This window comes from Thalassophryne amazonica, chromosome 10 (genome assembly GCF_902500255.1).
Source record: "Thalassophryne amazonica chromosome 10, fThaAma1.1, whole genome shotgun sequence".
Lineage (NCBI taxonomy): Eukaryota > Metazoa > Chordata > Actinopteri > Batrachoidiformes > Batrachoididae > Thalassophryne > Thalassophryne amazonica.
The window spans coordinates 18,729,040-18,741,973 of NC_047112.1; the positions used below are offsets into that span (position 1 = coordinate 18,729,040).

Genomic DNA, 12,934 nt, shown 5'->3' on the forward strand with positions numbered 1-12,934 from the left:
GAATACAAATGTCAACAAAATCTCACTGTCGGGCATCGTCTGCATACACTGTGAGTACGACAAATTCACTCACTAAATGAAGCAGGTGACTGAAAAGGAGATGCAACATGTAAAATAAAACTTATCAGCCATCACTAGCTCATCGAAAGTAAGGGTGAACTAAATGAGGTGAAACTGGTATTAGGTTGTTCTGGCTGGAGGCCCGTGCACACTGTTGCCACTGAAGCCTTCGGTGTGGGTGTGTCACAAACCAAAGTTGCAGGAACTAAACGTCCTCTTTCTCAGTGAAGGAACAGTTCCACACATAATACATAATGCAAACCAAACCAAATGTCCCTTAAACTGCCAAGTCCATGTGATCCGTTTTAAATTAATTTCTATATACACATCACACCATTGTTACCTATAGAAACTCTTTGTATAAATATATATAATTTGTATTTACATATCTCTTCAAGAAAAAGTCAGTAGTGCTGTGCAATCTATTACATCGACGTTAAACAAGAATAAACAAATGTACGTAGAGGTCAGTACAGGTCATAAAAAATGCATACTGCATACCTGCGACTGTGATACTAAATCCACAACTTGTCCCCGTGTCAGAGCCGCCCAGAAGTCCCAAAATAAGCTTGTGAATGTAGAAACTCAAAAAAGCCAAACTCCACCACAAAATGTTTGTGGTCATCTCTGTGTCTTTCTGTCTATTTGTCTCTTGAAGGTCAACGGGGTTCCCATGGCGACAGCAGGAGGTACAGCAGCGTCATCAAGGTCAAATGTGAGAGGTCACTGGAAAATCGATGAGCAGAGCCTCGAATGGCTACCTGAGGAAGAGGAAGCCATATATGACATTAGATAAGAAGAGATGGCAGGAAGGAAAGTGAGAAAGCTGGTGAAAGGAGGAGCAACCACTACCAACCTGTGGAGGGGAGAGTTGATGAGGTGGGTGGATTGGATGAGACCTCGTTCCTGGACTATGGCCACTAGATGTGCCACCACCTAAACAGATAGAGAGAAATTGTCACACAACAGCAGCATTTTAATGTCATGTCTCGCTTCCTGCATGATGTACCCAGGATCCTCCCCTCATCGAAAACCATCCTTCCCCAATCCTGTGCTCAAGGTTCTTGAAATGGAGCAATATTGCCACCTGATGGACATTATATATAGATAGACAGATAGATAGATAGATAGATAGACAGATAGATAGATAGATATAGATATATATAAATATATACACACACACACACACACACACCTCATATACCCCTCTAGGCCATCACGGTGGCGTGGCTTTTGACAGGGGGGAGCATATGACTCCCATCCTGGCCACACTTCACTGTTTGCTGGTATACGAGGTCTGTTAGAAAAGTATCGGACCTTTTTATTTTTTTCAAAAGCAGCAGTAACACTCCTTAATCTGTGTAATCCCCATAAAATCGTCCCTGAAAGCCATATTAATTTTCCGAATGGTGTCCACCTGGAGGTCTCTCACAGTTTCTGGAAAAAAATTGATGCAGCAAAGCTCCAAATCGTTCAGACATTTATTCGCAATAAAAATCCGACGAGAGGGGTGGACCAGTGCTCACACAAAGCCTGCTCACAGGTGAATGACGCAACCAACAGGCATGAAAAAACTCACGCATGCGCACGAAGGTTCAAGCTTGTCTGATGCAATCGCACGTGATTCAAATCCATATGATTTTTGAAAAAAATAAAAAGGTCCGATACTTTTCTAACAGACCTCGTATTTTAGGGTTCATTTTAAAATTCTTATGTTTGTTTTTAAGTCCCTCCATGGTTGAGCTCCATCGTGCCTCTCTGGGCTTCTTCAGCCTTATATATCTTGGTCTCTCAGATCGGCTGACCAGCTGCTGCAAGTGCCAAGGTCAAAAAAGAGCTCAGGGGAGGCGAGGCTTTTTCTGTTATTGCTCTCAAAATGTGGAACAGCTTGCTTCTGGCTGTTAGGGAGGCACCTTCTTTGGTTACTTTTTAAAGTTTGTTTAAAAACTTATGTTTTTTCCTTGGCTTTTGACACTAATGAGGCTCCGTTTTATTAACTTTTAATTGGATTTTAGTTTTATTTTGTCGTTCTTTTCTTATGATACTGTATCTTCATTTGTATTGTGCTTGTAGTGTACAGCACCTTGTGTCAGCGCTGGCTGTTTTAAGGTGTTTTATAAATAAAGTTGGTCTGGTATGGTATCACCACAAAGTGAGATTAATTTTTAGTCCTGTTTTTAGCATTAAAATTATAGTTGTGGTTATTTCCATTTTTCTTTTGTAACTTTTTTTTTGTTTTTGTTGGTTGGACGTGAATGATTAATGGATATCCACCCACTCACAGTTGTACACATTCGTGAATTCTATTACCTTCCTGACAAACACAGAGAAATGTTGCTTCATTTAATGAGCAGGCAGCCGGACATCACCAGCTGCTTACCACTTTCATATGCACGCATGTCTGTATTTGTTGGCTGTTCTCCAAAGGCCTCATGGGAGAAACTCAGGTAAATGAGTGGATTAAGAGAGGCAAATGTGCACGCACACACTTATGTCTTGTGCAGCTATCTGATTCTGTCTCTCACAATAGACATTGTCCTTCAATACAATAGACAAAGAGTCTCTTTCACTGGCTGAGGAATGAGGTGAGATGTTCACACAATCTCAAATATGATATAGACACATCAGGAGCATGCACATCGACATTTTGTGCATGCACATCGACATTTTGTGCATGCACAAAGACTCCTAACTGCATCCCAAATTCAAAAATACAGATGCATAAACTGTAGGTATCCACTCTTTGTTGCCCATAGATGCATTAAGCAATATGGCACCCTGTATTTGATAGCTGTGCAAGAGTGTTTGTTTATCAAGGTCTAAAGTGTCTGAATTAGTTCATACAAAGGAAACTGGTGAAATAATGAATGTGCATCTGTGAGCTCAATAAGCCCGCCCTTTTTCTATGACATCCAAGCTGGGTCAGTTCAAGGAGCATGTGTTGGTGTCACGCATCGCTGCATTCACCATAGTATGGCCTACCACCATGGCTTCTGTATGGCATCCACCCAACTGCTCCATCTCCACCTTTGCAAAGTTGCCATCTATGTATGTATATTCAAGATTCAAGAGTCAAGAGAATTTTATTGTCATATGCACATAGGAACATGTTCCCTGCACAATGAAATGTGTCTACTGCATTTAACCCATCCTAATTGCCAGTTAGGAGCAGAAGTCGCCTTTAGGTGCCCGGGGACCAGCTCCAGATGTACATCCCTGCCTTGGTCAACAGCAGGGCTGAGCAAACCATGACCGGCCTCATGACAACAGACGACACACACGTAACACATAACACACATAAGCCGGCCCGGTACATGAACACATATAAAAGCACACACAAGGTAAACTTGGGAGAGAAAAGCCTTCATAGCTGCTGCGCTGCACCACACAGCAGTGATGAAGGAAAAAAAACCCATTCAGCACAATAAACAATGATCACACAACAACAACAAGACGAGAGACGATGACTGAGATTTGGATGAGTCCAGTTATCAGACAGAACACTCCGGAGGCAGCCTTAGGCGCCATCAACGGCCTTGTCCGTCCATCCTGGAGGGAGGAGGGGCCTAGCCCTGAACAGTCCACTGTCCACAGTCAACGTCAGAGCTGGAGAAGCTGAGGGCGGGGGAGAGACCAGGGAGTGAGGCATGAGTTTTGTTCTTCTTCAGGAGGTTTTTATCACAGCGGCCTTGAAGTGCAGCTGTGTTTGGAGAGCCGAATAGATATCCAGATTAGCAGACGCCTGAAAGATTCCACAGTCTGAAACAGAGTGGCTTTCAATACATCTGAATACAGGAGGGGAGATGTGGTCAATACTGATGATCAAAGCGGTTTTCCAGTGCAGCCATTCTCCCAGAAATGGTTTCCAACGTGCGGTTAACACCTGCCGACTGAGCTGACACTGCCCTTCCAATCGAATCAATCATGTGGGGCAGCCTGGACGGGCCAACTATCGCCGCTTCCACCTTCTTAATTTTCCGGTAAACCAGCACTATGCCCGCTCCACACAGCAGAAACCCGGTCACCACTGTGCCGAATATATAAACATCTTCAACTTCCTCCACAGACAGCGTGTACAGGCACATGACCTCCCATTTCCTCCAACTGTCCATCACGTAACCCAGAGTGAGTGAGTGAGTATATATAAAATATCTACACACACAGCCCGAGCATCCGCCCACCCGCCTTTGTTGATGAAAGTTGCTTAATGCTCATCCTAAAATAAATTAATTTCATGGCCCCAACACATCATAAAAAGCAAAAAATAATGAGTTTGCACAATGTTTTTCTCATCATTTACCTGTGATGATGTCATCAGTGTGCACCAGTAGTAGCTGCAAGACAATGACGTCAGTTTAAGAGTTTGCAGTACGACAGCTGTGCACAAGGTGGAATAGATCTGGCACCATTTGGCACTGAACGAGTGCATTATTTGTGATTTATTTTTGTTATTTTTGATGAAATCAAACATTTTATGAAAATATATGGAGGACTGTGTGTTCCAACAAATGCAATACTGGCCATGCTCATGCACTGGCCCAAACCCCTTTTCAGGCAGAAGAAGAATGTGGTGTTGTGTGCATTGCTAGCATGAAGTGCATGATTTTCAATAATTAGTTTTGAAGTAATCCAAAAGTATTCACATTAAAAGCAATTCAAAGTATTCCATATGGATTGGATTTTGTAGTCAGTCACTGATTACATTTCAAAGTAATCCAACGCAACTCTGGATTTAATTATGTGTTATATGCCGGTTGTCCACTTACTTATGGCTTCTGTAAGTGGAGGGACTGTCTGGATAAATGGCTGTAATTCCTAAATAGTTAATGCAACATTTTTATTTTGCCTTTAACCCTTATAAGGTCTTCAGGTCTGGGGCACCCGTTTTCAGTTTTTAGTGGAAGAAAAATGATGCAAATAGTTATGTTTTCAAACTAAGATTAATTTGCCTTGGCTTATTTTCTGTGAGGCACATAAATCAGAAAATATTTTTAATGATACCCCCTGTACACCCCCTTCACATTTATTTTACACACAGGGTCTACGGGTCCACTGGATCCAGGGGTATTGAAAGTGTGGAAATCATAGGTCCGGTGCACCCTCATTTTCCCTTTCTGCACTCTGAGTGAGTGAGTGAGTAAGTGAGTGAGTGAGTGAGTGAGTGAGTGAGTGAAATGAAGCGGGTGAATGGGCCCTTGGTGTGAGCACCCACATTCCCACACATTTCACCCTCTGTCCCCAATCTTGGGGACCTGACACTATAAATAGCTCTGTCAGCATGGTTCCATACCGCAACTGATCAAGATGGCAAAGTGATTCTCTGTTCAGGCTGCCTTACAGTTGATATTGGAAGAGACAGAGGGTTTTGATGACGATGCAGAGGAAGACGTTTCAGAATGTGAGGATCACATTTCTAAAAATTCAGAGTCTGACACTGAGTTTGTAGAGGAGGATGAACATCAGCCAGCTCTGAAGTGTGAAAGAGCCTCAGGACCAATCCTTCAGCAGCCAGGACTAGTCTGTGAAGTGTGTGGACCCAAGATGGACAGAAAAACACAATATACATGCACCCAGTGCAAGAAGTACATATGCAATACACACACAATGAAACTCTGTGTGGTATAGTCTGGTATGAAAATGTTCAGTGGAGCTAATGTGTTGTTCAGACAGGTGTTATGTGTAAACTGACTTGAGAAGGTTAAATTTCTAATGAAATTCAAATAAATAATACATTATAGTTTTGGAAAAACTTGCTTAATTTATACATTTGTTAATCATTTTTCAGTTATGCCTGTTTTATGATGCCTTTCCTTATTTTCTTACATTTTATTAAAAAAAAAATAACAAAAACGATCTGATCTGCATTTGTATTCATGAATGTGATTTAGCATTAGCATAGCAAGGTAAAAGGAACAAACGTAACATATGTGTTGTTTATATTACTTGCAGTTAGGATGAAGTAAACATCTGCTGATTATTTAAAAAAAAGTGTGATTATGTTGAATTAAAAGCCCCAGAATGCAATGGGCTCACCAGACCCAGCAGGACTCCCTGTTTAAGGGTTAAGATGAACCTGAATGTTGTCTTGAATTTGGAAACTAGCTGTGCAAACCAAAGCAATCATAACCATTTATTTCTGCTGTAAAGTTGCAGATTTTAACATGGGCTTCTATGGGGAGTGACTCGTTTTAGTAGCCTGCCTCAAGTGGCCACTTAAGGAATAGCAACATTTGGCACATTGGCTTCAGCAACAGCACGCAGTGTCCTCCTGCATGCCCTTAGAAACCATCCAGAGCGTGTCACATATGGCGAGGAAATCATGCACAACCACAAAGCGATGAGTGATGAGCTATGTCACTGGTTGTACTTGCGGGGTACTTTAAGTTATCCTGCAGTGAGTAATGATGCAAACACATGCGCTCACAATAAGAACAATAATAAAAGCACAGCGGTGACATTTGAAGGATGATGAGACAATGAGTAGCAGTCGTAGACTGCAGTTTCTAGGTCAGGTCTATTTTTGTGTTCAGGTTATAAAAAAGTAATAATAAATTCTGCTCCCCACAGTTTCATTCACACAATTTGCTTCCACAGTGAAGCCAAGCTGACAGCTTCTGAGGAGGAACACAAACGGTCACCATGTGCTGCAGCAGCTGGTGCAAACAATAAGATAGCTATGCATCATCGCCTCCTTGCCATACAAATAAACGTGTCCTTTTCTCCATTGAACTGTGATTTAGATTCTTTTACAAAATAATAAGATAACATGGAATGGGATTTAAGCAGATGTTTGCCCACTGGTGACAGGAAAAGTCTCGAGCAGTTGGAGCAGGGCCATAAATCAGAGATGTGATTTTAAATTCATTTTATTAGGAAACAGAGCGTGCCGTGGTCTCAACCTTATCTAAAATCTCAGTCTTTTAGTGAAGCTTAGGGCTAGTGGCTGGTGATCACCTTAGTATTTCTTCTGTTTTTCTTGTTGCTTAATGCTGACAAATTATACTGTATTTGTTGCCTGATTCTGTTTTTTTTTCCATCTCTGTTTGAGGTGCAGCTCCATCCAGAGATGGGTGTGGTGTCTGTTTCTGTAACCCTCCTGTCCTGTGCACCGGCAAAATTTCCTGTATATTTGTTTTGTAAATTGTTTTGTCAGTAGCATGGCCCAAGCAGAGGGTCACTCCTTTGAGTCTGGTCTGCTTGAGGTTTCTTCCTCAAATCATCAGAGTCTTCCTTACCCCTGTCGCCTGTGTGCTTGCTCTTGGGGTTGGTAAGGTTAGACCTTACTTATGTGAAGCGCCTTGAGGCAACTTTGTTGTGATTTGGCACAATATAAATTAAAATAAATTGAAACTGAAATAGATGTGGCTACCTGCCGGAACCAGATGGGTGAGCGGGCGCTCGGTGCACCATGCTGCCCCTCTCTGGCACACATACACAAATGCATCGACCCGCTGTAATCATGGAATTATCACAAACTGCAACAGAAAAGTGTCGCCTCCACCACACAACTGGACCTCACTGTACCCATATTCAGCGTTTCATGGCCTAAATCTAAAAACAACACACAGACAACCAACTTTTCCTCACCTTACCTCAATCTAGTTGGTATTATTTAGCATTTTCATTTATCATAGACATTAAAAAGTCAAAAAGTTAAGTCTGGGAGCACGTGCTGCTGCTGCATACACTGCATCCACCACACTATACAATCATCCCAGGTCCTGGATGGCAACCAGGCCATCCTCACCTCTGGAAAGTAACCATCTATTTGCCACAGCCAGATGAAACATGGATGTCCCCTTGGTCTTCTCCAGCTACTGGGGACCTTAATGCACCACATGCTCAGAATGTTGAAGCTGATGCTCCCTCACAATGCATGTGATACTCCTCAGCTGAGTCTCCCTAAACAATTGTTTCTTTATCACGGTCATTACAGCAGTACCCAAGGATCATCTAAAGAGACGTGGTATCAAAGTCTTCCATTTGTCTCCTCAGGTCACTGGTTTGTGTCGAAGAGTCATACTGACTCAACATCATGACTCAATTGGCTCTTCCCAAGTGTCTCCCGATTGCAACGACTGATGACCCAGATATATGAATGAAAATAAATTGAAACTTAACATACATATAATAATCAAATCAATTTTATTTATATAGCGCCAAATCACAACAAACAGTTGCCCCAAGGCGCTTTATATTGTAAGGCAAAAGCCATACAATAATTACAGAAAAACCCCAATGGTCAAAATGACCCCCTATGAGCAAGCACGTGGTGACAGTGGGAAGGAAAAACTCCCTTTTAACAGGAAGAAACCTCCAGCAGAACCAGGCTCAGGGAGGGGCAGTCTTCTGCTGGGACTGGCTGGGGCTGAGGGGAGAGAATCAGGAAAACGACATGCTGTGGAGGGGAGCAGAGATCAATAATGATTAAATGCAGAGTGGTGCATACAGAGCAAAAAGAGAAAGAAACACTCAGTGCATCATGGGAACCCCCCAGCAGTCTAGGTCTATAGCAGCATAACTAAGGGATGTGTTGTGAAAGTGTTGGAACACGGACCCACAACAGGGGGCGCAATGAACGGACAATGGAGAAGGTAAATAACAAGATTTACTTCTGTGAAACAGGCACAATTAATATAACAAACACAATTTGGGGTCGAATCCGCTGGTGTCGTGTGGGCAGGCTCGAAGGTAGGAGACGTCCGTCTCAGTCGAACCGGAACCACCCAGATCTCCTCTGCCACCGAACCCTGGAAATACTGGAACCGCCAAGTCCCGAATTCCCAGGTGGCCACTGCCTCCGCTCGTCGGATCCGGTACTGCTGGCAGGAGAGAGCGACAACACACAGGCGTGGATGACCGCACCCAGTAACGGAGAGGGGAGAAGCCGCCTCCACCTCTTGTCAAAGAACAGCAGGAAGGTGAGTACTTATCCAAAACAGTGAAGCTATCTGTAGTCACCAGTCCTGAAAAGGTGTAATAGGTTTAGCTGGTTAATATATATAAATGCAGAGAATACTACCTTAGTCTTAGGCGATATCTCAGCACTGAGGTGGAGACGCCGTCCTCCTGATATACCTCTGTGCTGAGTGGAACAGCTGTGTCTGGTGATGGGTGACAGCTGTCACCCAGGCTACTCCCATGATGGCAGCGCCCTCTGGTGCCTGGAGCCCGCACTCCAGGCAGGGCGCCCTCTGGTGGTGGTGGGCCAGCAGTACCTCCTCTTCAGCGGCCCACACAACAGGACCCCCCCCCCCTCAACGGGCGCCTCCTGGCGCACGACCGGGCTTGTCCGGATGGCGACGGTAGAAGTCGGCCAGGAGGGCCGGGTCCAGGATGAAGCCCTTCTTCACCCAGGAGCGCTCCTCGGGTCCGTACCCCTCCCAGTCCACCAGATACTGAAAACCCCGGCCCATCCGACGGACATCAAGGAGCCGGCGGACAGTCCAAGCTGGCGCCCCATCAATGATCCGGGCAGGAGGCGGCGCCGGACCCGGGGTGCAGAGGGGTGAGGTGTGAAGAGGCTTGATCCGGGAAACATGAAAAACTGGATGTATCCGCAGTGAGGCCGGAAGCTGGAGCCTCACTGCGGCGGGGTTGACGACTTTGAGGATCTTATACGGTCCGATGTACCGTTCCTGGAGTTTTGGTGAGTCGACCTGTAGAGGAATGTCCTTTGTGGACAACCAGACCTCCTGCCCAGGACGATACTTGGGGGCCGGGGCTCGCCGCCGGTCTGCATGTTTCTTCGCCCTCGTCCGGGCCTGCAACAAGGCAGAGCGGGCGGCACGCCACACCCGACGGCACTTCCGTAGGTGGGCCTGGACCGAGGGCACACCGACCTCTCCCTCAACCACCGGAAACAAGGGGGGCTGATACCCCAAGCACACCTCAAACGGGGAGAGGCCGGTGGCTGATGACACTTGGCTGTTGTGGGCGTACTCGATCCAGGCCAGGTGGGTACTCCAGGCCGTCGGGTGCGCGGCTGTCACACAGCGAAGTGTCTGCTCCAGTTCTTGATTCGCCCGCTCTGCCTGCCCGTTGGTCTGGGGGTGGTACCCAGACGAGAGGCTGACCATGGCCCCCAGTTCCCGGCAGAAACTCCTCCAGACGTGTGAGGTGAACTGGGGACCGCGATCGGAGACGATGTCTGATGGTATGCCATGCAGACGGACGACGTGGTGGACCAGGAGGTCCGCTGTCTCCTGGGCCGTTGGGAGCTTCGGGAGGGCCACGAAGTGGGCCGCCTTGGAGAAACGGTCCACTATCGTGAAGATGACGGTGTTTCCCTGGGACGGCGGGAGACCCGTGACGAAGTCCAGGCCGATGTGGGACCAGGGGCGATGAGGCACGGGCAGTGGCTGTAGCTGCCCTGAGGTCTTCCTGTGGTCGGCCTTGCCCCTGGCGCAGGTGGTACAGGCCTGGACGTAGTCCCGGACGTCGGCCTCCAGGGATGCCCACCAGAAGCGTTGCCGGACGACTGCCACGGTCCTTCGCACCCCTGGGTGACAGGAGAGCTTAGAACCGTGACAGAAGTCCAGGACTGCAGCCCTAGCCTCTGGTGGGACGTATAGTCTGTTCTTTGGTCCGTTTCCGGGGTCCGGGACACGGGTCAGGGCCTCCCGGACGGTCTTCTCCACGTCCCAGGTGAGGGCGGCCACGATAGCGGACTCCGGGATGATGGGATCCGGGGGATCCGACGGTTCCGTTTTGACCTCATCTTCGTGCACCCGGGACAATGCATCCGATCTCTGATTCTTGGTCCCTGGACGGTAGGTAATCCGGAAGTCAAAACGGCCAAAGAACAGTGACCAGCGGGCTTGCCTGGGGTTCAGCCGCTTGGCGGTCCTGATATACTCCAGGTTCCGATGGTCAGTGAAAACCGTGAATGGCACGGCTGTTCCCTCCAACAGATGTCTCCACTCTTCGAGGGCCTCTTTCACAGCAAGGAGTTCCCGATTGCCGACGTCATAGTTCCGTTCAGCGGGGGTCAACCTGCGAGAAAAATAGGCACACGGGTGAAGGACCTTATCGGTCTTCCCGCTCTGGGAGAGCACCGTTCCTATCCCTGAGTCCGAGGCATCCACTTCAACCACTAACTGGCGGCTAGGATTGGGCTGCACCAGAACTGGTGCAGATGAGAAGCGCCGTTTCAACTCCTTGAACGCGGCCTCGCACCGATCCGACCAGGTGAAGGGAACTTTTGGAGAGGTCAGGGCTGTCAGGGGGCTGACTACCTGACTATAGCCCTTGATGAACCTCCTGTAGAAATTAGCAAAACCGAGGAACTGTTGCAGCTTCCTACGGCTTGTAGGTTGGGGCCAATCTCTCACCGCCGCAACCTTGGCCGGATCCGGGGCGACGGAGTTAGAGGCGATTATAAACCCCAGGAAGGACAAAGAAGTGCGGTGGAACTCACACTTCTCGCCCTTCACAAACAGGCGGTTCTCCAACAACCGCTGCAGAACCTGACGGACATGCCGGACATGAGTCTCAGGATCCGGGGAAAAGATGAGTATATCGTCCAGATACACGAAGACGAACCGGTGCAGGAAGTCCCGCAGGACATCGTTTACCAACGCTTGGAAGGTCGCGGGAGCATTAGTGAGACCGAACGGCATGACCAGGTACTCAAAATGGCCCAACGGGGTGTTAAATGCCGTCTTCCATTCGTCTCCCTTCCGGATCCGAACCAAATGATACGCATTCCTAAGATCAAGTTTGGTGAAGATATTGGCTCCATGCAAGGGGGTGAACACCGAATCCAACAGGGGCAACGGGTATCGATTGCGAACCGTGATTTCGTTCAACCCCCTATAATCAATGCATGGACGAAGCCCGCCATCCTTTTTACCCACAAAAAAGAAACCAGCACCCATCGGAGAGGTGGAATTCCGGATCAACCCGGCAGCTAATGAGTCCCGGATGTAGGTCTCCATTGATTCACGCTCCGGCCGTGAGAGGTTGTACAGCCTACTGGACGGAAACTCACTGCCTGGAACCAAATCAATGGCACAATCATACGGGCGGTGGGGAGGAAGCGTGAGAGCCAGATCCTTGCTGAACACGTCAGCGAGGTCATGGTACTCCGCCGGCACCGCCTTCAGATTGGGCGGGACTCGGACCTCCTCCTTAGCTTGGGAGCCGGGAGGAACCGAGGAACCTAGACACTCCCGATGGCAGGTTTCGCTCCACTGAACCACTACCCCGGACGGCCAATCGATCCGGGGATTGTGCTTTAGCATCCATGGAAACCCCAAAACCACACGGGAGGTGGCCTGAGTCACAAAGAACTCGATCACCTCCCGGTGGTTACCTGACACCACCAGAGTTACTGGAGGTGTCTTATGTGTGATTGGTGGGAGTAGGGAGCCATCTAGCGCCCGAACCTGCACAGGCGAGGTAAGAGCCACCAGAGGGAGCCCTATCTCCCTGGCCCATCTACTGTCAAGCAGATTCCCCTCAGAGCCCGTGTCCACCAGTGCTGGGGCCTTCAGGGTTGAATCCTCAAACAGGATCGTGACTGGGAGTCGTGTAGCAATGTGGGTGTGTCCCACGCGAATGTTTTGGCCCACCCCTGGCCCAGTCTCTAGGGGCGGGCGGTTGGCGTTTGACCGCTCAGGGCAGTCTCTCACATGGTGCTCCATTGAACCACAACCAAGACACGCTCCGTGGGTCCATCTCCTCTGTGCATCTGGTGCCCTAAATGTTGCCCTACTCGTGTCCCTAGCTTCGTCAGTAGGGGGAGCTGTGACCCCACGGAGCGCAGGAACAGAGGAGCGTGGGGAGGGCGGAGCTCGATCGGACCCGGAAGGGAGAGGGACGACGCGTGCCTGGCCACGCCCTTCGCCTCGTTCCCGACGGCGTTCTTCTA

At 47.9% G+C, this 12,934-nt stretch overlaps 1 protein-coding gene across 3 annotated transcripts in view; it reads right to left on the reverse strand.

Annotated features, from left to right (window-relative positions):
• Nucleotides 1-365: 365 nt before the first annotated feature.
• LOC117518396 (glypican-5-like) overlaps nucleotides 366-12,934 on the reverse strand; it is a 126,992-nt gene continuing 114,423 nt past the window's right edge. For 2 of the 3 annotated variants that reach the window (XM_034179504.1, XM_034179505.1), the window contains 2 exons: nucleotides 917-996; nucleotides 366-821 (listed from right to left, as the gene is read on the reverse strand). In XM_034179504.1, coding sequence (XP_034035395.1) covers nucleotides 720-821; nucleotides 917-996 — 182 coding nt within the window. In that variant the 3' untranslated portion in view covers nucleotides 366-719. Of the gene's footprint in view, nucleotides 822-916; nucleotides 997-12,934 lie in introns of those variants that run through there. The other variant, XR_004562974.1, reaches the window with a different exon arrangement.